Below are 27,536 nucleotides of genomic sequence, written 5' to 3'. Positions count from 1 at the left end.
GATTAGAGATTTGCATAAAATCCACCATAAATTGACTAGAGAACAACTGCATCTCTCTTTACCCCCACATTTGCATTTATAAAAACAATAAAGTGATACATTACTGTTCAAAAAATTTAAAAAAACTTCAGTTATGTATACCAAGTGAAAAAAAGTGTTTGATCATCCATCGTTTTACACTATATCTTCTATTTTAGGAAGTGATGAGTGTACACAATTAAATACACAAATATAACATGTGAGAGTTTTTTCCTCCCTATTTGACTACAAAGGTTTACAAATTTTCCTTACATTTTTAATATTTGAACATACTTCTGAGAACAAAAAGAACATTCAAAAGAGTTAAAGCCAAGATTGTTAGTTAGCACAGTTTTATGTACACAGTAGTAACAGAACTCAGGTAGTAACAGAACTCAGGTGTCTCTTAGTATTTCTTCTGGGTTCAGACTTGTGTAACAAGCACATAAAAGATGTGAAGAATGAAAGAGGTTGCCCAGTACACTGGGGTGGCTACATGTTTTATAGTTGTTCAAATACAATGTAACATTAAATACAGTTGTCAAACTATAATTATTCTAAGCCCACTCTTAAGTAGTACTCCGGAGGCAGTGTATGTATCTTAGAGCATACCCAATTCTTCCCTCCTGCACTTTATAACACTGTCATTCATTTCATTTATCTATAAGCTCTAATCATCCAATATAATATTGCTATTACTAATTTGAACTTGCTAGATCAGTTAAGAAAAATATTTTATCTTCATTAAGTACTTCTCGAATACTCTTCCATTTCATTATATTGATCCAAGTTTCTGATGTGGATCATTTTACTTCTTTCTGAAGAATGTCTTTTAACACTTCTTGCAAGGCAAGTCTACTAGGAATAAATCCCTAAATTTTTGCTTTATTGAGAAGGCCTTTACTTCTCTTTCACTTTTGAAGGGTAATTTCGCTGGATACAGTTTTATAGGCTGGTGTTTCTTGTTTTTTTTTTTAATCTTTCAATAGTTTAAATACTTCACTTTTCTCTCCTTGCTTGCATCAATTCTGAAGAAAAGCATGATGTAATTCTTATCCATGCTCCTATTTTGGTAAGTCGTTTTTCTGTTTTTGTTTTTCCTCTGCTTCTTCCATAATTTTCTAGAAAATTATTTTTTATTCTCTTTTCTCTTTATGTTTCAGTTTCAGAAATTTCTATTGGCATGTATTTAAGCTTGTTGATTTTTCTCTTGCCCAAACTACTTACTGATGAGACCATCAAAGGCATTCTTGATTTCTGTTAGAGCGTTTCTGATTTCTTGAATCTCCTTTTCTTTCTTAGAGTCTCACCCTATTTACATTACTCATTCTCTGGTCTCCTAATTCCAACCTCTCTGCCATATATCTCTGGATCTGATGCTCGTACTGTTTATTCAGACTGTTTTTGCCGTTGTAACATGACTTTCAATTTTTTGTTGAAATCAGGACATGATATATTGATATAGTTGTGAAATATTGGGGGATGTATTCTGTAACTCTATGACTAGTTCTCAGTCTTATGGTGAAGCCTGTGTTCCTGGGCTGTATCAAGAGCTGGCACTGGACTTTTTCTTAGTGAGAAAATTGTCCCCATTGAGGGGCATGATAGCTTAGTGCTAAGAGTACAGACTCTGCAGCCAATCAGCCTGGGTTCAATTCCTAGCTATAATAATCACCAGTTACTTAACACCTTATTTACTCATTGTATACGTCAACAGTGATAATAGGACCTATCTCATAGGACTTTTAAAAGATTAAATGCATTAATATCAGCAATCCAGTTAGAAGAATAATATATAAATGCAAATATTTATTGCTTAGAGAAACTGTTATAATCCAAGAGAAAATAATTGAGGAGAACAAGTGGGAAGGAGAAAAGAAAACAAGAGAAATGGAAAAATGTTGTGTTCTTCATGATAAGACCCCCTTCCCAATTGTTTCTATCCTCCAATCCCCTCACTCCCAAAAGAATCTCTATCAAAGTCTATTAAACTCACGAGTGCTGATATTCACAATTTTTAAAATTTAGTTTTGTTTTAAAAAGCAAAGAAATGGCAGACTGTGTGGTATGGAATATAAAAAGCTGGATTTCAAGAATCAGAAGAAGCCAAGAAAATTAAAGACTGGTGAATTAACAGAAATCTTGGGGCCAGTTTTGGATTTGTTAGGCTTTGAAACTGGGAAAGAAAGGCTCTCAGATGACATTATCAGTATACATATTTTTTTACAGTAATATAGGAAATGACTGGTATTGTCAGATTCTATTAAAAAAAAAAACAACAAATTTAAGCCCTCAAATAATTTAATCAGTTATAATGAAAAAATTTTTAAGTCACACATATAGGGACAGTTAGCTGTTGAACACTTTCTATTTCATAATACTACCTGGCTATCAAGCCAGGATTTGCATTTCCCAGTCTCCATCCGTTGCATCTAGGCATGGCCATATTATCTGTTCTCACTAATCAGAATATGAATAGAAATGATGTATCATGCTTATACAGTAAGGTTTTAAGAAGCAGGTGTACTTTCTTCATGCTCCTTTTCTCCTTCTGCCAAATGGATTCAGATGACAAGACCTTAGGGAATGGAGAAGGCTTAAAATGTGATGCTCCAGGGTTCTTGCACCACTGCGTGGAAGAGAGCTGCTCATCAGCTAGAAGCATCCACATTGAATTGTTGAATGAACACTAAATACACTTTTGTTGCTTTTGAGCCTTTATGCTTTTTAGAGTCAACTTATTGTAGCAGCTGGAATTGTGTTAACTATTATATCTATTTATTTTGGAGTGACAGCACAGTATGATGGCTAAGAACATAAATTCTAGCATTCAAATTTTGAATCTGCCAGTTAATAGCTAAGTGACTCTGGACAAATTATTTCATTGTCCTAAACTTTAGTTTCTTTATCTTAAAAAATGGTACGTTTTATTGTGCCAGCATGGCTCAGTGTAAATGCCTAAATAAACTCAACCTTTATTAGTATCTGCAATTAAGCTTTTCTTTGTGGACCATGATAAACAAGTGAACCAAATTTTCTCACACATATATAGAGGCATCCCACAAAATAAGAATGAATTGCTTATAGTACTCTCCATCTGCCAAAACCAACTTGTTCTTGACCAAGCTCTATTAGGTGACCCTTGTGGAAAATTGTTTTTTTTTTTTTTGAGGTACCCTGTGCTGGGGATTGAACCCAGGATCTTGTATGTGGTAAGCCAGCACTCAACCACTGAGCCATATCCACTCCCCTGAGTTGTTTTTTTTTTTTTGTTTGCTTGTTTTTCTGTTTTTGTTTTTGTTTTTTAGGTAGTACTAGGGACTGAACCTGGGCAAAGTACTTAATCTGTTTCTTTCCTGATAAGTAAAATGGAATTAAAAATCAAATGAGTGGAAAGTGGCTGTGGCTCAATTGATTGGGCTCCCGTCTACCATATGAGAGGCCCTGGGTTTGCATCCTCAGGCCTCCTTGTGAAGGCAGGCTGGCCCATGCCCATGGAGAGCTGGTGCAGCAAGATGATGCAACAAAGGGACAAGCAGACACAAAAGAACACGCAGCAAAAGGATACAGAGAGCAGACAGCAAGCAAGCCGCAAAAGGGGAGGGATAAATAAAATATCTTAAAAAAAAATAAAATAAAATGAAGCGTATCATTGGAGGGGAAAAATTGTGTACTTTAAGCTTATTCTCAGAGTATGACACAGGTATATATTTTATAGTTGTTTCCTGGTAAAGGAAAACAAAGGCTAAACTAAATATATTTGTAAGTTATATAAACTTCAGTAGAAATGACAAATGCTAACCATTATCACTGGATATTGAGTATATTTATGGACAACTGTATACTTAACTAGTACATAATAGAGCTATAAACATACCCAGGCCGTGTGGAAGAATGGTTAAGGACTGAAGCTCTGGGCACACACACTAATTCAAATTCGCTGTCATTCACTAGCTGTGTGATGGTCTTGGTTTGCTAGGGCTGCTATAATAAGTGCTATAGACTGGTTGGCTTAAACAATAGAAATCTATTGTCTCACAATTTTGGAGGCTAAAATCAAGGTGTAATTAGGCCATGACTTCTCTGAAGTCTGTAGTATTCCTGTGGTGGCTTGCTGTCAGTCCATCGCTCAATCTCTGCCTCTGTCATATAGCCCTTGTTTCCTTCAGTTTACTCCTACTGTGTTCAAATTTCCTCCACTCATAAGGACTCCAGTCATATGGATAAAGACCCACCCTGATTCAGTTTAACCTTACTTCAATAACATCTTCAAAGATCCCATCTTCAAAGATCACATCTACAGAACCAGGGATTAGGACTTGAACATGTGTTTATGGGGTATGATTCAACCACAACAGTGACCTGAGACAAGTAACTTAACTTGTCAAAGACTCTGGTCCTCCCTTGAAAATCCAGGGCTAATCACTGTACTATGTCAGAGGCTCAGTTAGCAGCCTCACAGAATTGCTGAGGCAGTTTAATGTAAAAAGCACCTCAAGTCTCTACACAGGAGAAGTACCATTATAAGGGCTGGCTAAGTATTAGCCAACATAATTAGCTATTGGTAGCAACTTGATAAATACTTGTAAAGTGACTAAAATGAATATTTGTCATCACATAAACATTACAGCAAATGCGAGTGGAATAAAAATGGTATCCACTAAAGTTCACTAGGAAATAATTGCTGGTTTCCGTCACTAATAATTTAATGGTGGAGAAAAAGGTAAAGTTTAAAACAAAAATATTGGCTTATTTTATACCCCAGGGAAGAGAGTAGTACATAACTAAGAATGAACAAGACAGATATTGTTATGCTATGCAACTAAAAAGAGATTTTTAAAAAAATTATAATTGCAGGTGCCAAATAGAGTCATACCTTGGTACTATACTGTTTTGACATTTAACAAACTTGGTACTTGACACGTTTTTACACGGAAGTTTTGTCCCAATACTTGTCATTTGTTTGGTAGTCTACACCCAAGCTAGAAATTGTTGGCATCAGTTCCCTCATGACCCGCTACCCTTTCCAGCCAAAACAAAGCATCACGCGTTAGCTCTTGCCCTTTGTACATCCTACTGTGGTCAGTCTTGTCTTAGATTCTGTGCTCATTTTGTACATTTTTTTCTCATCATGGGTCCTAAGAAAATGAGCAGCAATAGCGCTGAGAAGAAAAGAAAATTACTTCGCCTTACCACTGACCAAAAAAGAAAGAATAGGTAAATACGAGTGGTAGTTGCATTGCTGACCTTTCTAGGGAATACAGTACACCTAGAACAACCATCTCCACCATCATTAAGAATAAAGAAGGCAGAAAGAAGGCTGATGTTGTGAAAGGAGCTAAACCACTAGCAAAGCAGTGTTCCCGAACACTTGAGAAAGCTGAAGAGCTGTTATTAATTTGGGCATATGAGAAGCAGTTAGAGGGCGACAGTGTATCAGAAACCTTGATATGTAAAAAAGTGAAAGTGTTTCATGCTGATCTTCTGAAAACATATTGGAGCTGACTGAAGACAGTTTTTAAGGCCAGTCATGGCTGGTTTGATAATTTTTTAAAAAGGACCAGCATCCATAGTGTTGTGAGCCATGGCAAGGCAGTGAGTACTAATAAAAAGGAAAACGGACTTTGGCCCAGTGGTTAGGGCGTCCGTCTACCATATGGGAGGTCCGCGGTTCAAACCCCGGGCCTCCTTGACCCGTGTGGAGCTGGCCATGTGCAGCGCTGATGCGCGCAAGGAGTGCCGTGCCACGCAAGGGTATCCCCCGCGTGAGGAAAGCCGCCCAGCGTGAAAAGAAAGAGCAGCCTGCCCAGGAATGGTGCCGCCCACACTTCCCGTGCCGCTGACGACAACAGAAGCGGACAAAGAAACAAGATGCAGCAAATAGACACCAAGAACAGACAACCAGGGGAGGGGGGGAAATTAAATAAATAAATCTTTAAAAAAAAAAAAAAAAAGGCTACTGATGAATTCAACAGTGAATTTCAAGACTACATAAGAGGGTAAGGGTTTTATTCCCCACCAAGTTTTTAACTGAGATGAGATCAGAGTTTTTTTGGGGAAAAAAAAATGCCTAGTTGGACCTACACCATCAAAGAGGAGGCCACAAAGCAATGAAGGGCAGGCTCATTCTATTGTGTGGGAATGTTAGTGGGGACTTAAAATCTCAAGACTTTACTAGTCTATCATATGAAAACCCCCAAGTTTTCATGAAGCATAATGTCATAAAAAGCAAGCTCCATGTGATGTGGAGGGCAAATGGCAAGACTGGGGTCATGAGGCAATTTTTCACGATGGGGATAAATGAAGTGTTTGGTCTTTCAGGGAAAAAATGTTTGCTGGAGAAAGATCTGCCTCTGAAAGCTCTCCTATTTTTGGACAATGCACCTGACCACCTTCCAGGCTTGGAGAATGACTTACTGGAGGAGTTGAGCTTCATCACTGTAAGGTTCCTGCCCCCCAACACTACTCCTCTCATCCAGCCCATGGACCAGCAGGTCATTCCAAACTTCAAAATGTTGTACACCAAGGTGCTTTTCTGCAGATGCTTTGAAATGACCTCTGACACGCAGTTGACCCTCACAGAATTTTGGAAGGAGCATTTCAATATCTTGTACTGCCTTAACCTTCTTGATAAAGCCTGGAATGAAGTCTCTTACAGGACAATGACTTTAGCATGGAAGAATCTGTGACCAGAAGCAGTTACTCAGAGACACTTGGTAGGGTTTGAGATTGACCCCAAGCCTGCAGGTACAGAGAGTACAGTTGTGCAAGATATTGTATCTTTGGGTCAATCCATGGGTCTACAGGTCGATGCTGCTCATGTTGAAGAGTTAACAGAGGAACATCATGAAGAGCTCAGCACTGAGGAGATGCAGGAACTACAGAAGGAACAGCAACAAGAGGTGGATGAAGATATTGCTTCAGGTGAGGAAGAGATAAGGGAGGTTGTCCCTAGTTCCTTGATAAAAGAACTGTGTGCAAAATGGGCAGAAGTTCAAAATTTTGTGGAGAAGTACCATCTGGACAAAGCTTGACAAGCAGAAATGTGAATTTATTGAAATGACTGAACGATTTCACACTGGAAGAATTCTGAAAAGAGAGAAGCAGTCCTCACTGGATAAGTTTTTAGTGAAGGTGAGGTACAGCCTGTGGTGCAAGTTGAAAAAAGGCAGGAAAGAGAAAGAACACCTGAAGCACTAGCACCCCATGTTCTATTGGAGGGGGACTCTCCTTCCAAGCAACACTCCACGTAATTTCTCCTCCTCACCACTCTCCTTCCACTGTATTAGGCCATGGACACTTCTAGTACAGGTAAAGTGAAGTTTTTATTGTATTTAATCTAAGTATTTATGTTTAGGTATATTTCTCATGTAAAGTAATGATATACAACCCTATCTTTTTATATATTGCCTTAAAAATGTGCATTGTCTTTGGTTTGGGAATACATTAAATTTATTTACATTATTCCTTATGGGAAAAATTTGTGTGGTATTCATTGTTTTTGGTACTCATCAAGCCTCCTGGAACCAGTTGACAATGAGTACTGAGGTACCACTGTATATAAAATTTGAAATATTTGTGTTCCTTAAAAATCATATTTAATTCTCACAATTATTTTCTAGATGGGAATAAAGAAAACTTATTAAGAATAATTAAAATGTATGGATGCTTTCAGGAATACAGAGCACATATATTTAACTTTAAAACTCATCTTCTTCAGGAAGCCATTCTCAGTTAAAACCTTCCTAACCTGATTGGGTTCTTATTTTCTTTTTTAAAAATCTTTTAATTTTGCATTCAATAGATGGTGAGCATTATAGGGCTCTGAAACAATAAAGTTCATTAAAAAGATATTAATAAGACCGTCATTTATCTGTTGATATATTGCTTAGTAAAAGAGCTCATAAACAAATTGAGGGCAAGGAAAATGCTTTCTATTTCTTATGTACCATCAAGAGTACTCAGTGCAGAGTTATAAAAGCACTCTTTTCAAATGCTTAGCCAAAGGGCATACAGTGGTTGATAACGATAAAAATAAAAAAGCAGAACAAAAAGAACAGACAACTGACGTTACTTTTAGTAAGGTCACTAAATCATTTATAGAGTAAAAAGACAGGCACTAAATTGAGCTGTTTGGGCCAGTGAATCTAGGATGCGCTGAATGTGAAGAAGAGAAAAGCACAGGCAGAGGTCTTGAAGAGACACCTGTCTGCCTCCCAAAACATCAGCAAAAGTAAGTCAATATCTATTGTTACAGGGCTGCTTTATTTCAGTCACGCTCACTATGGGAGCTATCACTCAAGCCACATACAGTTTAGAAATTAAAGTCAATACTTGAAACTGCACTTTTACCAAGTTCAAGCATCACTGAAAGAAACATGATGAACCATCATGATCAGTACATTTAATGTGATGTCAAAATATTGGAATTCAGATTTTTTCCCTCATTTTTTCTATGTGTAAGTATTGGATTCAAATTTTAAATTATTACGTAATTTAAGTGGATGATTTTTCCCTCAAATATAATGCCTTTGAGTCTTTACTTTGAAAGACACAATAAATGACCCATGAGAAGAAAAAAAAAATTAAGTACTATAGGAAGCCAAAGAACTAAAGAACAGGTACAGTTTTACTCTTAAGGTAAATTTTTCCTACTATGGTCTTTTAACCGGCATCTCAACTCTCCAATATATTATATAAGCCAACAGGTATTTTATCTTCAAAATTTGCTGAAGATCACATTAGAAACTTATTTCCAAATAAGAGTTAGGTGATTTTGAAAAGAAGTTATGGTAGGTGAAAGTAGGTCCTCTATGCACAGGCATTCTATCTGTTCCCCAACAAAAAATTTCCAAAAAATCTGAACATTTTTGTGTTTTTTTACCTAAATATTTTTGAAAGATTAATCACCAGACCTTCAGCAATTGAATATATGCAGAAGGATGTTGGAAACACTAAGAGTTTTATCAACTGCCATCTAGTTTTCCTAATAAATGCAAATTTTCGCCTTTCTGTAATTTTCTAATGATATGCTACTTTGACTTTTACTATAACTGATTAAAAAATTCCCATCCATAACAATTCATTTACCATCTCAAAATCTTAAAATGGTAACCAAATACTCATGTACTCTTTTCCACAGGCTTTATAGAAGGATTAATATTTAAATACAAAAATTGTAGAATTGACCTGTAAAATGTATTCAGATCAATGTCCAGGTACTTTTGCAGATAATGTACAGGCAAAGAAGAAGGAGAAGAGGTGGAAAAATAAGAGAAAAATCACTTGTTAAAAATTAAAAACATACATGATTATTGATTTTTTAAAAATAATAAGCCCAATGTAGAAGAATTGCCATGAAAATGTACCTACTGTGAATAGCACGCCACAATGTTAAGTGAAATACCATGGTGTGACCAATTAATTACCCTTGACTATTCTAACTGAGCAAAGCATCATACTCGCCCATTCAAGAGACTTCTATTGAGATTCTTCTTCCATTAAAAGCACCATGATATGCGAGACAGAAAATAGCTGATATGTGATTACCACCATTAATGAGCTTTGAAGTTCATCTGGGGACAAGACTGATGCAGATATTTTGGGGGCAAAGAAGTATTTAAACAGCACGACCTGAAAATGAAAAATAAATGCTGCAGGAAGTTCAGAGTATCAGTTTTGGCCCCGATGGGAGCTGGAATTTGGGCAGGGCTTAAATGAGGAATGGGATTTTGACAGGAAAGATGAAAGATCAAGGACTTTCCAGGTGGAGGGAGTAATACCCACAAAGTGCAAAGAGAAGCTGTAAGGTATGTTTTGTGGATCTGAGGTAGGCATGTCTGGCTAGAGCACAGCAAGAAATGAAATTGCCCATGTGAAAAATGGGAAATAAAAATTTAATAATTTCAAATAAAAAGTAGGCATCTTTTAACATTTTAAAAAATTATGTCTCATCGGTTTTACATTTGTACAATACCTGTGACCTATACCATAAGTTAAATTGTATCCAAATCACATTCATTCCCTGTGGACTTTCTGTGACCTTAGAAAGAAGTTGCGGAGGATAAGATGGGCAGAATATAGACTGGAGTGTGAGGAGGACTGAGTGGATTACGAGGAAATATGGAAAGTAATACAGAAAACTTTTTCATTCAAGCAAATTTTTTGCATATCTCTTGTATAGGAATTGTATTAAGTCTGGTTATGTAATGATTAGTGAATAAATAGTCCCTGAACTCCAAATTTGGAAAGCAAGGGTCATTGGAAGTGATTTTACTACTTGATGTAATGAGCTAAGCCAGGGATCAATTTTTTGGGCAAGGCTGGATGTAAGAAGATTCTTTTATTTGAGAGGATAAGCCTTCAATCTAGAGAATCATTGTGTCTAGTAAGAGATGATATCCACAGGTACACAGTATAAGTGAAAACATTACAGATGTAAGAGCAAAAGTTTAGAGTCATGGTAGTAGTATAAATTAAACCCTGACTCCCAGAATAGCAGAGAACGTGTTTAAGGAACCATAGAAATGATCATTGTTCCCTAACATTGCAATCTGTATTGCAGGTGCCAAGTTCTTAGCCAAGACAAACTTTTTCTATAAGGGCCATATAGTAAATATTTTTGACTTTGTGGGCCTTATGGTATATTCTGTATAGTAAGAAAGCAGAAAAAGACAACATGTAGAGGAATGGGCACGGCTGGGATTCAATAAAACTTTATTTATGGACAAAAACTTAATTTCATACAATAGTTTTCACATGTCACATCACATTATTCTTCCACTGAAAACAGAAGAACTTAAAAATGTAGTATCATATTTAGCTTATAGGTCATAAAAACAGGTTTTCGATTAGAGTTCGCTAACTCCTGGACAGTCACAGAAATGGCTGGGTAAAGGGAGGTAACTGATGAAGAATGTGAAGTACTGTCTTGCAGATTATGCCTAATTTGGAATGAATATACTTCAGGGTGTACACAAATCACCTTCATGTGGTATAGTATGTAAGTTAGTGCAACCTGCTGATCCTAGAGACCCAAGATGTCACCAAATATTCAAATGGGGCCTTAAGCAGGAGGAACTTTAAGAACCGCTGATTTAGAAGGTCTTAAGAGTTAAATCTTGAGAAGTTACATTCTATTACTCACTTGATACCTTATAACAGAGAAAAATATTGGCTATATTAACATGCTCATCACTGCTGTTTACATAAAATGTCTATTCTTTAACTACTGTCCTCTTATTTGGCTCCTTGGAATTATTAATATTGCTAATTATTCTGTTTATCATTGAGCCTTACTACATTCCAGGCACTTGCCAAACTGTTTATAAGAATTTTCATTTAATCCTTACAGCAATCTTCTGAGGTGGGTACCAATTATTATTTCATTTTATTTAGGGAAGCAGACTTGGCCCAGTGGATAGGGCATCCGTCTACCACATAGGAGGTCCACAGTTCAAACCCCGGGTCTCCTTGACCCGTGTGGAGCTGGCCCATGCGCAGTGCTGATGTGCACAAGAAATGCCGTGCCACGCAGGAGTGTCCCCCGCATAGGGGAACCCCACGTGCAAGGAGTGCGCCCGGTAAGGAGAGCCGCCCTGTGTGAAAGAAATTTCAGCCTGCCCAGGAATGGCGCTGCACACATAGGGAGTTGATGCAGCAAGATGATTTACGAAAAAAAGAGACACAGATTCCCGTACCGCTGACAACAACAGAAGCAACAAAGAACACACAGGAAATGGACAATAGAACAGACAATGGGGTGAGGGGGGTGGGGGGAAGGGCAGAGAAATAAATAAAATCTTAAAAAAAAAAAGGCCTTTAAATTTTCATTTACTTTGGGAGTCTCTTCTAGATTATCTTTCCTTATATTCTACATTTCCTTTCTAAGAAACATCATTGACTTCATTTGCAAACACACACACTGATTATCAAATTGCCTAAAAAATTTTTCCAGTCAATGTCCCAACTTCAGCATGCCAGAACTGAACTCATGATATCAACACAAATATGGTTCTTTCCCAGCAATCAGTCTTAGTAAATGAAAACATGTACCCTTACCTCTGAATTCACCTCCTCCCTACCACCCACAGGCTCTGTCACAAAGGACCGTTTATTCTAACACCTAACTTCTCAAACTCAATTCGTCCCAGTCTCCCTGATACGAGCCTCGGTCAATGGTATCTTGAAGTGGTTTTCCTAAACACGTTTTTTTTTAAAGTAAAAAAAAAAAAAAAGAGACAGTATTATAGTGCAATACTAAATATTATAAACCTAGTATTGGTTTAAAAATTATTTCTCTGTGTATACACACAGTTGAATGGGATTATAGTGAAGTGGTTAAGAACATATGCTCTACTATACTTTTAAGAGTGTGTATCCTCAGGCAAGCCACTTAATCTACAAAATGGTGATAATAATAGCACCTTATGGCTGTGACCTGAGAACTGGAGAAATAAATACATGCAAAACACTTAAAACTTGCTGGTATATAATAATTGTTTAGTGAATTATAGCTATTTTAGTTGATGGTTTTTATCAATATTAACAGGAAAAATATTAGGCAATAATGCACTAATATTTTCAGTCAATTTTTCAATAAGTGCCAGGATTGCAGGAGATTTATATATTTTTCTTTTTGCTTTTCTATATTAAAAAATCAGAAAAAATTATTAGTCAAATAAATCGACAAATTATTTAAAACCACTCTGCTTTAAATGAGGATACTTAAAACTGGCCATCTAAGGAAAACGGTTTTAACAGTTCTTCCAAAATGTTAAGCAAAGAATTACCATACGACTCAGAAATTTCACTCCTAAGTATATACACCCCAAAAAAGTTGAAAACAGAGACAAACATATATTTGTATGCCAGTGGTCATAGCAGCATTATCCCCAATAGCCAAAGAGTGGATACAACCCAAGTGATCATCAACAGATGAATGAATAGACTATGAGATATATTCATACACTGGAATATTATTCTGCATAAAGAAAAATTAAGTTTGTGGTACACACTACAGCATGGTTGAATCTTGAAAACACTATGTGGAGTGAATTAAGATACAAAGGACAAATTTCCAATTCCACTTACATGTAGTATGTAGAATAGGTAAATTTATAGAGACAGAAAATAGATGAGAAACTACCAGGGGCTGGGGACCATGGGGAGTGGGGATGTATTGCTAACGGTACAGAGTTTCTCTTTGGAGTGATGAAAAAGTTTTGAAAATGGATGGTGGTGATGGTTGCACAACATTGTGAATTTAATTTATGCCAATGAATTGTACACTTAAAATGGTTAAAATGGCAAACTCTGTTATGTATATGTTAGCATAATAAAATAAAACTTTGTAATCTGCTATAAAAATAATCACATTTCTAGTTATATCTTCAGCTACCTGAAATATTTTATTACAACCAATATGAAATTTATCTCATGCTTAAAAATTATATTAGTACAGTTAAAAATAATGATCTCTTCCATATAATTATTTGAGGACTTAGTCTTGTGCTTGAAGGTACTTGAATAAAGGTTAGTTACCTTCCTCCAATTCTGAAATACAAATTAATTGTAAAAGTTAATTCCACTCGTACAATTTTTTTTTTCAGCCAAACCAACCTAATAGTACATTTACATATTAGCCAGACTCAAGATTTGTAGTTCAGAGCAAGGAAAAGAACAAAAATAGAGCAGCTGGAGTATGTTTGAAAATACTAATCCTTATTAGGGCATCTCTTCAGAAGATGAGTTACTATAGCTGAATTGAATCTCTATTAACAGTAGTGAATTCCTAAGGCAGACAGAAACAGTAAATAAAAGAACCGGTGCTTACATTCATTTGATGGGTTTGCAGACTTGAGAATCATTTCTGGCACCATGATTTTACGTTCAGAAAACAAAGGACATGAAACATTATGTCCCTGAGAATGTTTTTCTTTTGCCATTAAATGAATAAAATAAACAAGGCATAAATAAGGAATTTAGATGTCAGCAAGGTTTTGATCTGTCATAGCTTTCAGTTCTGAAGTTCTTTTGGGACCCACATCCTTTGTAAGAATTTTAGGCTCTCACTGTTAACATTTTCAGCAAAGCCAAGAAAACCTTTCTTAGAATGTTCAAAGAGACCACCTTAACCCTCCTTCCTTGCAGATATAAACTTACTCCTTGTAAAGGAAAAGATAGAGAGTCTTCACAAAGCAGACACATTTCTGGAAGGAGAAAAAATAACAAGTCTTTGGTCAAATATGAGACATTCATTTTCTCAAAGTAAATTAATTAAGCATCTGGTCCAAGCAGGGGCTCACTTGATTTACTTGATGCCTTGCTTTACCTGTCTGAGTTTAAAAGGAAGAAAGATTCAGAAAAGATTAGCTGAAAGGGATTTAATAGTTCGGGCAGTCTTGGCATGATTACTGTCTAAGGACAATGTGGGTTTTGAAATAATGCATTGAACATGTACAGAAATAAATTTATTCAAGTACTATCCCTTTACGTATAAGTGGATTACGGATATTGTCCTATCAGTATATGCTACTCTTTTTTTGACAGTGGAACAAGGGCAATTTTACGTTAGTTTCCATCTGTGATTTCATCTGGAGACGTAAGTGATATTCCTTGAAAATTCATATCCTCTTTTAAAAAGCTCTTTTGAAATCAAGCATCTATAAATCTACTGAAAACTTCTCAGAATACATACATTTTTGCCTATAAAATTTCTTAGGGTAGTGAACTATATATATAGTTTTTAACTCTACCATGGACCTTCTGAAATGCTTTATTCCTTTGATTATAATGAAAGAATTATTTAATTTCAAAGTGATAAATTGCCAAAGTAAAATACGTTGTCTTGAATAGTATTCAGAGTAAGAATAAGAAAAGGATTTCCTCATTGCTTTGGGAAGATGATATATTATTAATAAGATACGGAATAGCTTCAATTCACTCCAATTAAAAGAATGACATCCAGACTGAAAAGAGTCAAACTAAATAGCAAAGGCAGCTCAAGACAGGTGAACTTCTAAAATGAGTCCAAGAATCCAGATCCAACCAAATATCATCTCTCAATCTTAAAAAAAAAACCATGACAATATAATCTCAAAGAATCCTCTGATAATCTCACAAATCCTGGCAAGCAGACTGGAGAAGTTCAAAAGCAGGAGATGGTGTCTTGAAAGACAAAACATAGCTAATGTGAAATAGATACTTATAAGGGTGACATTGACACCACGTAAATGCTCTTACGTTACTTTTCAGATGATTTGTGTTATTCAGTGCTTCTTGGCAGTACTTTTATTCATACCAATTAATTTCTTACAATATTTCTCACTTTGTTCCTCTTTTTCTCCATGTGCTCTTGTTTCATTTGTACTGAAAAGATCAAAGGCATTTGACTCAGGCTCCTTTAGCTTTTAATATCCTGACTGTAATATTCTTCTGCATTTCAATTATTTCTTTTTCCAATTAAACTCGGGGGAAGAACCATCCCATCTTTTACTCTCTCTAAGAAAAAACTGTGTCCTTGAAATATCCTTTGTTCTTTGGGGCTTTGCTCCAGTAATTAAACTTCTTTGCATTGTGTTTTTTTTTTTTTTATCTCTCCCACAGGAGATGCTTCTTTCACACTTCATCCTGGAAACGTAGTCAGAGCCCCTTTACTCTAACACACACACACACACACACACCTTATTTATTCCTAGCACCCCCTTAATTACATAGTCTAGTTACATAAAAATGCTTAATAAATGTTGGTAGAGGGAAAGAATAAGAACTGTTCAGGATTTAATGGTAAGCTTTCTGATGGCAAGTTCATAATAACTGCCTCTTATTTATCTATCTTCCCATCTCCAACCCCAGCCCCATCCATCTGAACTGCCTTTTGTCTTGAGGGTGGGGGTAGTCTCACTTTATCCCACTGTAGACCCTCTAGGCTCATCTCCTTGGCTTCCTACCGATAGCCTTTCCTGTTCCAGATTCTCCCATGATGAAAGGTCCACCCCAAATCCAATGGAGGGTATAAAGTGGGGATAGATAAGTTGATGGTTAGAGAGGAAGATGAAAAAGTCAAAGCGGGAGTGGAATTGGCTACAACCCATGTTGAATCCTGTCCCACATTTTAGCCTCACAGCCCCTTCCTCAAAAGCATATCAAATGCGGAAGGTTAGGAATGGTAATTCAGTCCTGAAACTCAATGTTTTGTTTTTGTTCTGTAGTCTCTTCAATCTTTCTGTAAGAATAACCAGCCTCTCTTTAAAATTCTCTCCTCCCCTGGGACTCTTTCTCCTCCTCTATGGTTACTCTCTGTCTGGCTCCTGTTGTGCCCTCTGCTGCCTGCGCCGCCCCCCCCCCCAACTCCCCTTTTCTCCTGGCTTTCCTCACCAGTTGTTCCTAAATGTGGACATTTCCTGGTCTTCTGTTGAGCCCGCCTCTGGTTTATTTCTTTACCTGAATAAACTTACTCCTTTCCATTAGCACAGTTCCTGGCCTAGCTCACTACCAACAAATGTTCATTTCAATCATTATAGTAGTCTCAAGCTGACTCCCATGCTCTTCCTCCCTGTTTTTCTACATTTTTCTTCCAGTTTAGGATTCCAGGAACAAAGCTTTGTTTCTTTCATTCCCTTGATTAACAGTTCCCTGTTAGTGACCAAAGTCTCTTAAAGGGCTTTTAAGACCTGGTCCCAACCTATTATTCTAAACGTATTTCCCACTATGGCCCTTTCATATATCTTTACTTTAGCAAAATTGGGTTCATATACCGGGATAATTTATTGAAATACACAATAGTGTTTTTCCCCTGTTATTTTTCTTTCCCCTTTCCACAGAGTTAATAGCCAGTCCCTGTAGGCTTCATTGCTTCAGAGATATCTGTAGATAAACAGAGATGGCCAGAAGTCAATGGCTAGTCAGTCTTTTGTAAATGACTAAACTCTAAAATAGATTAAGGCAAATGTGAGAGGAGAAGGCTTTGTGGGGCAAGGAGGATGAGAAAGTTTACTTTAGAGTGTGAGTGGGTAGAGTCTGTAAGGACCTAGAATCTGCTCTATGTACTCTGTTTTAACAGAAAAAGAGAGGAAGAATAAAGAGAAGACTTTAATGTGACAAAAATATATTTTTTTACATAGATTCAGATTTGTCTACTCTGAGAGTGTGGATCACTGGAATTTTTCTGTCCATGTTAGAGATCTTTTTCCTTAACAAATATATACCTCTTAGAGCTCTGTTCATGGCAGAAGTTGATATTGAAGTCAAGAGCTTGACTTACAGGAGTTCAGAGGAAAAAAAATATGCCAGCTGCGAAGACTGATATAACAGGGAAAATTTGTAAGTTAAGAGGGTTTTGGCTGGGTTGTGAAGGAAAGGATTTGGATCAGAGAAAAAGAAATGTGGATGGCAGAAAATGTTGGAATGGTAGGGAATATCTATTATTAAAGAAACAGAGAAGTGATTTTTATAATTCTTTGTTAGTATATAATAATTGATCTTATTTAAAATTTTAAAAGTCCTTCCATAATTAAATATATAAAACACCCTCATGCTGCCAATATCTAAAGTAAAAATGATATTGATCTATATAGTAGAGTTTCCTCAGCTGTTAATGAAATAGTAATTTATTAAATGGTTATGATACAATCATCTGCCAACTCTACATGAACCCTCTTCTTGAGAGTCTTACCATCTTGACCAATTTGTCTCCCCACTTCCTTTGGTAACATACCTATAACGGCACTGGATATTATTGTTTGGCATTTTATTTTATATTTTCTCATTTAATTCTTTAGTTCATGCTTATTTCAAGTGCAAATGATTTTTTCCACTGGAGAAGATGCTTCTATTTTTGAGATAGAGTGCCTATCATAGTACTAAGGAAACAGATATTCAATAATATAATAAAATAAAATGCTTAATTTCTACTTTATAAATATGATGTTACTTTAAATTTATAGATGTTCTCTTTATAAATGCTAAAAAGTTCTCATCAGAATTCATGGTTTCACTAATTATTCAACCTAAGTTCTAGATATGACCCTTCTCTTCTATTGAGGAGGGGCACTCCCACTGGAATTCAATAAATATTTCATTCACAGTTTTAGGATCTATATAGATTTATTTCCCAAGTCCCAGGGGAATAAAAGTCTCACCATTTTTAACACTTAATCAACTTGCTGTTTCCTCTGCTGTGGAATGTTCTGCCTATGTAACAGTCCTGATTTATCTTTTTGTGCTCAGGCCTCACTTTCTCAGGTTAGACTGAACCACTTCCTTCTCTGTGCTCCCCCTGACACATCTTGACACTTGGATTACTGCCATTCTGAGCTGGAATATTTGTTTATATGTGATTTTCTTTATTAATTGTGGTATCCTTGAGGGTAGGAACACTATCTTGTTCATCCTTGCATTATTCCTAGCTTTTATTCTAGTGCCCAGAATATATAGTTGTTCATTAAATGTTGAACCTTATTTCAAACTTCTTTTAAGCACAATGGTTCAGAGCATGGCTTCTGCCCCCAGACAGTGTGGATTTAAACTCTGGTCCAATCATTTACTCTATGACCCTATGCAAGTTATTAAATTACCTAATCCCTTTACATCTTAGTCTTGTCAGCTTCAAAATGGGAATGGTAAGTACTTCTCAACTTTGTTGTGACCAATAAGGGAGTGGGTATATTTAGGATTGATTATTCACAGATCTGTGGACCCTTTCCATGAATGCCTTCTTTTATAATTAAGAAGGAAACAACCACTGGTGGAATATCATATAGTTAAGTACATGAGTGAGGGGACAAATCCACACACTACATAGGTTGGACGTCTAAACCTACATAGGCTAAAACATCTTTATATTTTAAAGTTTGGTTCTAAATTTACCCAGAGATATATTCAGTTACAAAATACTCTTTGCCCGGGGACATTTTCTTAAAATTTCCCTTTCTTTCACAACTTCACCCCATTTTCAGTCTAATTAAGCTACTGCTGGATGAATAGGTTATGGCTGAAGGCATTTACCAGCAGTGGCATCTAGATGTATTGTTTGGAAAGCTTCTTATAAGTTTATGTCATTCTTCTATATACAATACATACATTCATACATATATATTTTTTTAAGTTATTCCTACCTCACCATGAGTAAATGGTGTGGTAGAGATTATTAAGACTATTATTTGTAATTGATAGGGAGATAAAGTCAGATTCATTTATTGACTCACTTTGGGAAAGAATTATTTTACTGTCTTGGCTTCATAAATCCAGTGTCCTTTTCGTTTTCGTGCACTGTGACCTAATCTCCAAAAGTAGGGTTTTCCATGGAAGTTATTAACAATACAACTTCTAGCAAGGTAGACACTGTTTGAAATTCATCAATTGACCATAACTGAGATAAAATTTACGCTGCTAAAGCAGAGAGTCTGAGTATTTCAACAATGATCATTTGAACTTACAGCCTGACAAAGATGTGCCACATGTAGAGTTCTATGCAAAATTATTGTTCAGTTTTATTCTAAGAAAAATGCATTCTATTCAAATAGTTATTGACAGAGAGGAAACTAACTAGTGGGTAATAATTGGGCTGTGGAAAATTGGGGGAGGAAGTAAAGCTATCTCCTAAATGTATAACCGCTCATCCAGGAGACACTGGTTCCCTAAAAATACCATCAAAGAACATCTAAGTGATGAAGTATTTCAGAGTGTGGTGGCCAAAGCCTTCTTCCCACCCCGCACTGTAAATCATCATTATATCAAAACCAAAAACAAAACTGGAAACCACCACCATCAAAAACAGAACAAAACAGAATCATAAAAGCTGCCTACTCCTACTCTGAAGAAATCTGACCCTAAGGAAAAGAAATGATTCATCTTCACAATAAATAGAACAGATCCTCATTCTGACATAGCACTGAAGCAGATCTGACCACCACAGAGGTATTAGTAATTCTAGGTACATTCTAATCCTATGGTTTTAAGAAAGACAAATCTCTATTTAGATATACAGTCATAAGTATTACTTCAATTTCTGAATGACACAATTTTCTTCCTTTTGTCAATATATCCAATAGAATGCATAATTTAAGTTGTATACTTTCCAGGAAGCCCAAGTTAGCTATATAAATTATTTTTTGGTATAAATCAATATTATGACAATATTTTTGCTGTCATGGAAAATAAAATAGAACCAGTGGTTATGAGTAGAAACAAATGCTGGAAATTGAAATCAGTTTGATACTTCACTTACCTTTGGTTTTATGTAGGAGTAAGCATAGTGATGAATCATCTAATATGTTTGATCTAATATTATATAATTTGAGTCAATTTTTAAAAAATATTTTACAATGTACAATACAAAAATAACCATTTCCCCTTTGTGTTTACTTTTTTTCTATATACCTTGAGGAAGTAAAGCTTTTAAGATTTATACCCTGCAGAAAATATATGAAACTCACATTTGTATTAAAACATTATACTTTACATGAATCCACTGACCCATTTTTCTCAAGTAAAAAATAGCTGCTGGGTGTTTACCTGCATTGAAACTATAACAATTACAGTTCAATTACTATATCATACAGTACTTTGAAGACTTTATGTAAAGTTGCACAACTGACCTTCTTTTCTATAGAAAAGATATATATTTTATAAAATATATGCACACAGCCTAAATTATAACTAATTGAATTATGAAACATTTTGAAAAGGAGAATCCTGTTGCTTTTCGTGCAAATTAATTTAAATTAATTTGGATTTCTAATACTTCTTTGCATTTCCTTGCAAATTTGTAAACATGGCTTTAATTTTTTTTAACTAATAGGAAAATATCTGGGCACTTTAAAATGATCCCTTGTTAAGACTACTGCACAGAAAAAAAACCCCCACATATTTAACATATTTTGAGAGAAAGAATAATAAACTTTCTTTGCAAAGAAGAACCAAATACACTCTAGAATCCCATTGCAAGTCACAGTATGAAGATCAACTTTTGTCTCTCCAATAAGAAGTTGAGATGTTTAAGTTGAATTCATTTCACTTACCTGTTTGGCTAAGTTGAGATGTGCTTCTGCTCCTTCGAGACACTATGGCAACCACTTTGGCACTCAAACTGGATCTCCTTTTCTTTCCACCTGCTCCCACTGTACCCACAGCCGTGTCTGACTGGCTGCCGTCATTATGCTCCAGTGTGTACATCTCTCCACTTACACTGGTGCTTTTTGTGATGGCTCTTCCAGAAGTCCCAATCCGTCTGCCTTGCATTTTAGGGGTAAATGAACTATATTTATAAAGTAAAAACATATATGCATACATAAATTACAGGTCAGCATAACTAAAACTCTAATTCATTTATTTTGCAATCATCCAGGCAAAATGTGGGGGGAAATTCAGTTGCATATGGCTACATTAAGATCCCATCACACCCCCAACTATTTATTAGATATAAATTAAAACAATATCATTACAACACAGAGTAATATACAAAATGGTTTAAAGACAGAAAAATAAAAGCAACCTATATTATACATGAAAGGTGAATATTATTGATGAATTTTGTAAATAGTTACTTTCAGGGGAAAACTAAAATATTTACATCAGTGAGAAAAGTTGATACATTACTGAGGAAAAAATATAGGTAAAAAAAAATTGATACACTCTGAATTTGCCCTATGATAAGATTTAAAAAATGAAAAAAGCATTTTGCTTTAATTTCCCTATGGGATTCCAATTAACAGAAATTTCTTTGCTACCTGTGGCTTAATGACCTAGGAAAGACTGTTGAGGAAAAAAAGGTTATCAAATGAAGTTTACCTTCCTTGACCACTCATGATTCATTGTTTCCACCCAAACCTTATCTCATTTTCCTTTTTCAGTGCTTCAAACTCCCATTCTCTATTCTCAGACTTTCCATTTTTTTGTTCATCTCTATCGAAACTTACATGTTCATGTTCTTAGATTATAATAGTTTATCGGAATAGACTCCTGAATTCTCTCCCAAACGAATTATTCTTTGTTGAGAAGTTTAGGCACCATGAAAAGTCAGTGGGAAAAAAATCCTCTCCACTTGCCCGAGTATGTTGAGGGGCTGTAGGGCAAGCCGGTGGGAAGCATAATGTCAGGATTTTCAGAATCTTACAAATTACATTACATTGCATACGCAGCTGTATCAGCCATCTATACCAGCCCTATTTGATCCGAAAGAGTTGATGTGATACATCTAAAACAACTCTCCTAATTGTGTGATTCTTCACAATATTTGAACAAGTGACTTTTGTGACTTTTACCACCACTTTGGTTTTGAACCAAAATACATTAGCTTTAACACCTTCAACACTTGTTTATGATGATGATATTTAATACGTAAATCAGAATAAACCCTAATATTTTTTAAATAATAAAAGAGAAAGTCTTGGGATTATGTACCATGCTTGTGGTCACATATGAGTGTTTTAGCTAAAAGAGAAATTAGTATGAGAGTTCAGGAAGATAAGGCGGCCAAGGACAAGGGCTAATAAACTATGGAAAAGAGACAAGACGTTTTGTACTTAGAACTTGTTTATACACTGTGAATTGAAAATTGAGAGGTTCTTTTATTTGAAAGGAATAATTAGGAATTTTTAATACCTAACTACAATACTCAAATTTGTCCACATCAAAATTCTTATGATAATAAGATATCCTTATTCTTTCAATTCATTTTAATCAGCTTGCCATTATCTTAGTTTTTAAACCATACTGCAAATCTGGTAATTATGCCGTGCATTTCATACAAGCTCTTTATCAAAACATTAATGAGAACAGTATTACATATGACAAGTCCAAAACTGATTCCTGATATTTACAATCCCAACTACAGTGGACTTTGTTTCCTGGTAAGTATTATGGTCACTTTCTTCTGTGTTCTCACCAATTGATTTGAATGCATTACCTAAATTTGCTACCCATCCTTACGTCTAATCCTACAACCTGCTTTTTCTACGATTTTAATGCAGACTTCTACTTTAAGAAATGCAGAAATATCAGGATTTGATCAATTTCACAGTCATAATTTCCATCCTTCAACCAAATACCAGATACTGAGAATCTATCTTTTCCATCTCTCATTAATTTCTTTAACATACTTCCCACAGTGGTTACTGAAACCCCTTTTGATAATTTTACTTTAAAGTACAGACTAACATGTGCCTTTTAATCTCCTCATTCTTTCCCTAAAAATGTAATTTTATTACATTTCTCAATTTCTATTCTTAAAATCATTCCACAAAAAATATACTGTTGTGAAATTCTGTAAAATATTCATTAGGTTACCATCTAAATATAAGAGCTAAAACTATAAAACTCAGAAGAAAACAAAGGGATAAATCTTTATGTTCTAGGGTTTAGTAATGGATTGTTAGAAATGACACCAAAAGCACAAACAGCAAAACAAACATATCTATTTGATTTCATCAAATTAAAAATGCTAGTGGATCAAAGGAAATTATCAAGAAAATGAATTTAAAAAAACCCTACAGAATGTGAAAAAATAGTAGCAGACCATCTACATAATGGCTCAATATCCAGAATATATAAAGAAATTTTATAATGCAACAACAAAGACAACGCAATTAAAAATGACCAAAGGTCCTGAAAACACATTTCTCCAAAGAAGATATAGAAATGATAGATATGCACATGAAAAGATGTTCAACATTATTAACCATTAGGGAAATGCAAATCAAAACTACAATGAAGCATCAATTCATATGCACAAGGATGGCTAACTTTTTAAAAAAAATGAATATAACAAGTGTTGGAGAGGATGAGGAAAAAATAAAACTCTAGTGTATTGTTCAGGTAAATGTAAAACAGTGCAACTACTGTAGAAAGCAATATGGTGGTTCCTCAAAAGTTAAATATAGATTGACCATGTGACCTGGAAATCCCGCTTCTGGGAATACCAAGAAAGAAAGTGAAAACAGAGTCCCATAAAACACTAATGTTAAAAATGAAACATGATATGCTAATATTTACAGCAGCATTAGCAGTAGCCAAAAGGTAAAAACAACCCAAGTGTCCATCAACAACTGAATGGATAAACAAAATGTGGCACATACACACAATGGAATATTATCTTGCCATTCAAGAATAAAATTATTACACATGCTGCAACATGGAAGAATCTTAAAAACATTATGCTCCGTGAAATAAGAATGCACATAAGCATAAATATTGTCTGATACCACTCTTAAGAGGTGACTGCCAATAGCAAATATGCCGAGATAGAAAGTAGATTAGAGGTTACTGGGGATGGGGGTGGGAAAAAGGAAGTGTTTGTAAAACTTAAAAATAAATTTTAAAATTATTTTAATAATGATTTTGTGAGTGGATGTAGCTCAGTGGTTGAGCACCTGCCTTCCATATATAAGGTCTCAGGTTCATTTTCTAGTACCTCCTCAAAAAAAAAAAAGAGGTTTTGTGAATAAATGATACAATTTCTCCTTAAAAGACAAATATTTTATTTAGAAATTTCAAAGTATTCTTACATGATCTGAGGAAGTGTATAGCTTACTAAAGAACCTAGAATACCATAATGCTTAAAGGCAACAGGTTAAGGCAATATCAACTTCTCTGACTATCTAAGAATAAATGGTTTGGGGGGGAGGGGCATTTAGGGGAATTCAAATCAATCAGAAAGTCAGTGCTGCAGTACAAAGTTTAATTTATTTTTAACTTTAATCACTGCAGTAAAATTGCAGTCAGTGAAGAAATCTAAAAATGATTTCAGGGAATTTCATAAGCAATAAAACATTGCGTATTTAATTAGGTAGCATAACCTAAAGAGTTTTTAACATCAGTACCTTTGCCATGTGGACAAGTGTTGACAAAATTCATCTTCTCTATTATTTATGGCAAAATGATTTTGCTATTTTAAGTGATGTAAAATGATTTTATGTTAAGAAGGTTACAAAATTTTAATTTTTATATATAGTTTCCTTGGAAATCTGACTTTTTAAATTTACTAAATTATCTTTAAAAATCCAACTTAATGTATACATAGAGACAAAAATGCCACTTTTGCACATGTGCCAGAAATTCACGAGAATATAAAATATTGAATTTGATACACAAATTTCATTTTCATTTTGTAACAAATCTCATATAAATTACCTTTTAAAATTTTCAGTTATGAATTCAATACTGAAATTGAAATGAAAGATAATCCTACAGTTTAATTAAATACTATCTCACAAAATACAGTCTATGTAGAAATTACTAATTTAATCTTTTATTTTGATTTTAATGCAAACAATAGTATTTCCTGCATTTGTCATGGGCAGAATATTTCTAAAGCCATGGTGGCTGCTGGGTGTGGGGAACGGGAGGAAGAGATGAGATGTGGAGGCGTTTTCGGGACGTGGAGTTGTCCTGGATAGTGCTTCATGGACAATTACGGGACATTATAGATCCCCCCAGGGCCCACTGGATGGAACGTGAGAGAGTCTGGGCTATGATGTGGACCACTGACTATGGGGTGCAGTGATGCTCAGAGATGAACTTACCAGGTGCAATGGATGTGTCATGATGATGGGAGAGAGTGTTGCTGTGGGGGGAGTGGGGGGCGGGGGCGGTGGGGTTGAATGGGACCTCATATTTTTCATAATGTAATTTAAAAAAATAAATAAATAAATAATTAAAAAAAAATAAAAAATAAAGAAGTGTTTTAGAAATATACGTTTCTCATCATTGTTCTTCATTTTAATAATTTCTCGTATTTATAGCTGTTAACAAATCTTCAGGGCGCCTTGCAACTCTAAGAAAGTTATTGTGAATATTTAATTATGAATTTCATTATTTATAACATATTGGAACTGCAATGCAAGTTTATTTTTTTCACTGGCTTTCAACCTTTTGCAGATGTATCTCTAATGTTTCTGTGCATTATGTCAATCACTTCCTTTTCAACTAAAATGCAAAAATCCCCTTTAAACTTTTCTTACTAGAAATGTATAAACTTTCCATTGAAATGTACCTTCGTAACTAATTGAAAATGTTTCTCTCTTTAAAATGTCTGGTTATTTTTCTCAACTACAAGTTTACCACTGTTGACTAAATTGTCAGCATAATTATTCAAGAAGTTGTCATCTGATATCACATATATGCTTTATAGATATTTCCATAACATCCTTGAAACATCATCCCAAAATATTAAATACTTAACTTTAAGAGCTTTAGAAACATTTCAACCATATAAAATATGAATGTCAACCTGACATTCAAAATTATTTGGCCCATATAAATTCCACTGGATCAAAAGGAACATGATTTTACATGATAAACAAGACTGTCTGGGACATGTTTTATTGATGCATAGTTCTGACTTTTTCTTTCTGACCCTTCCCAGACTTGCAGATCTGTAAATGTCAAAAACAAATCTCCAAGTAGTTGCCAGTGGGTAGGGATTGAAAGAAGGGAGAAGAGTGAGGCTATAAAGGGGTAGCAAAAAGTATCCCTGTAAGCAGTTGATGACACAGTTCTGTACCTTGATTGTGGCATGGTAACAAACTACACATGTGATAAAATTGCATAGACGTATATGCACACAGGCATATTCACACACAAATGAGTGTTTATAAAACTAGTGAAATCTGAACAATCTTTGTGGGTTGTACCAATGTCCACTTCCTGGTTTTGACAATATACTATATTGATGCAACATTGGGGAAGGTTAGGTAAAGGGTGCATGAGACATCCCTGTACATTTTTTTTTTTTTTTACAATTTCCTGTGAAACTATATTTCAAATAAAAAGTTTAAACAAACCTATTATATGGAAATATCATATTTTTAAAATTTTCAATGAAAGATGGAGGAATTATTATAGACAGGGAGAGACCAAGGATATGTAACTAAATACAATGTGGGCTATCCTGGATAGGATTCTGGAATATGAAATAGGAATTAGTGAAAATGTTTGCTGACTTTTGAATAAGGTTTGGAGTTTAGGTAATAATATTGCATCAATATTAATCCACTGTACTTGATAATTATACTAGCTATATAGGGAAAATTAGGTGAGGAATTAAGGGAACTCTTTGCACTATTTTGCAAGTCTCTGTCTAAAATTAATTAAAAATAAAAATTGAAAAAAAAAAAAAGAAGGCAACACAAAACCAGCTTCAAGTTATAGAAAACTTATCTCCCAGTAATTTCCTTTCTACCACAATATACCACGGTGAGCTAAGCAAAAATACTCCTGGCTAAATATGCTTTATGAGGCATATTTATATAAATATAAACAGAAATACAAATATATATTTAAATATGCCTAATGAACTTTTCAGAGTTCTCTCTAGCTGGAAGATATCATGACCGCTGTCTCTCAGCATTTTCTTTTCTATTTTGTAGTGGTTATATTAAGACTCTTACTTTCATATTGGTATGTACCTTATGCCTCACTGAGTAGGACGTAAAAGTAGTGATCCATCAGTGTAATAGACTGTGATAAAACCCACCTTTAAAACTCAAAACCACCTCTCTTCCTTGATACCCCTCTCCCTC

At 35.1% G+C, this 27,536-nt stretch overlaps 1 protein-coding gene across 50 annotated transcripts in view; it reads right to left on the bottom strand.

Annotated features, from left to right (window-relative positions):
• Window positions 1-27,536, bottom strand: part of RIMS1 (regulating synaptic membrane exocytosis 1) — a 538,768-nt gene that overhangs the window by 69,392 nt on the left and 441,840 nt on the right. For 29 of the 50 annotated variants that reach the window (XM_058306992.2, XM_058306985.2, XM_058306986.2 and 26 more), the window contains one exon: window positions 21,039-21,274. The exons of the other annotated variants lie outside the window; for them this stretch is intronic. In XM_058306992.2, the coding sequence (XP_058162975.1) occupies window positions 21,039-21,274 (236 nt within the window). The remainder of the gene's footprint in view (window positions 1-21,038; window positions 21,275-27,536) is intronic. 50 annotated transcript variants of the gene reach the window in all.

Source organism: Dasypus novemcinctus, chromosome 11, assembly GCF_030445035.2.
Source record: "Dasypus novemcinctus isolate mDasNov1 chromosome 11, mDasNov1.1.hap2, whole genome shotgun sequence".
Lineage (NCBI taxonomy): Eukaryota > Metazoa > Chordata > Mammalia > Cingulata > Dasypodidae > Dasypus > Dasypus novemcinctus.
The sequence above is the reverse complement of the archived record's forward strand: the minus strand, read 5'-3'. Positions and strand labels throughout refer to the sequence as shown.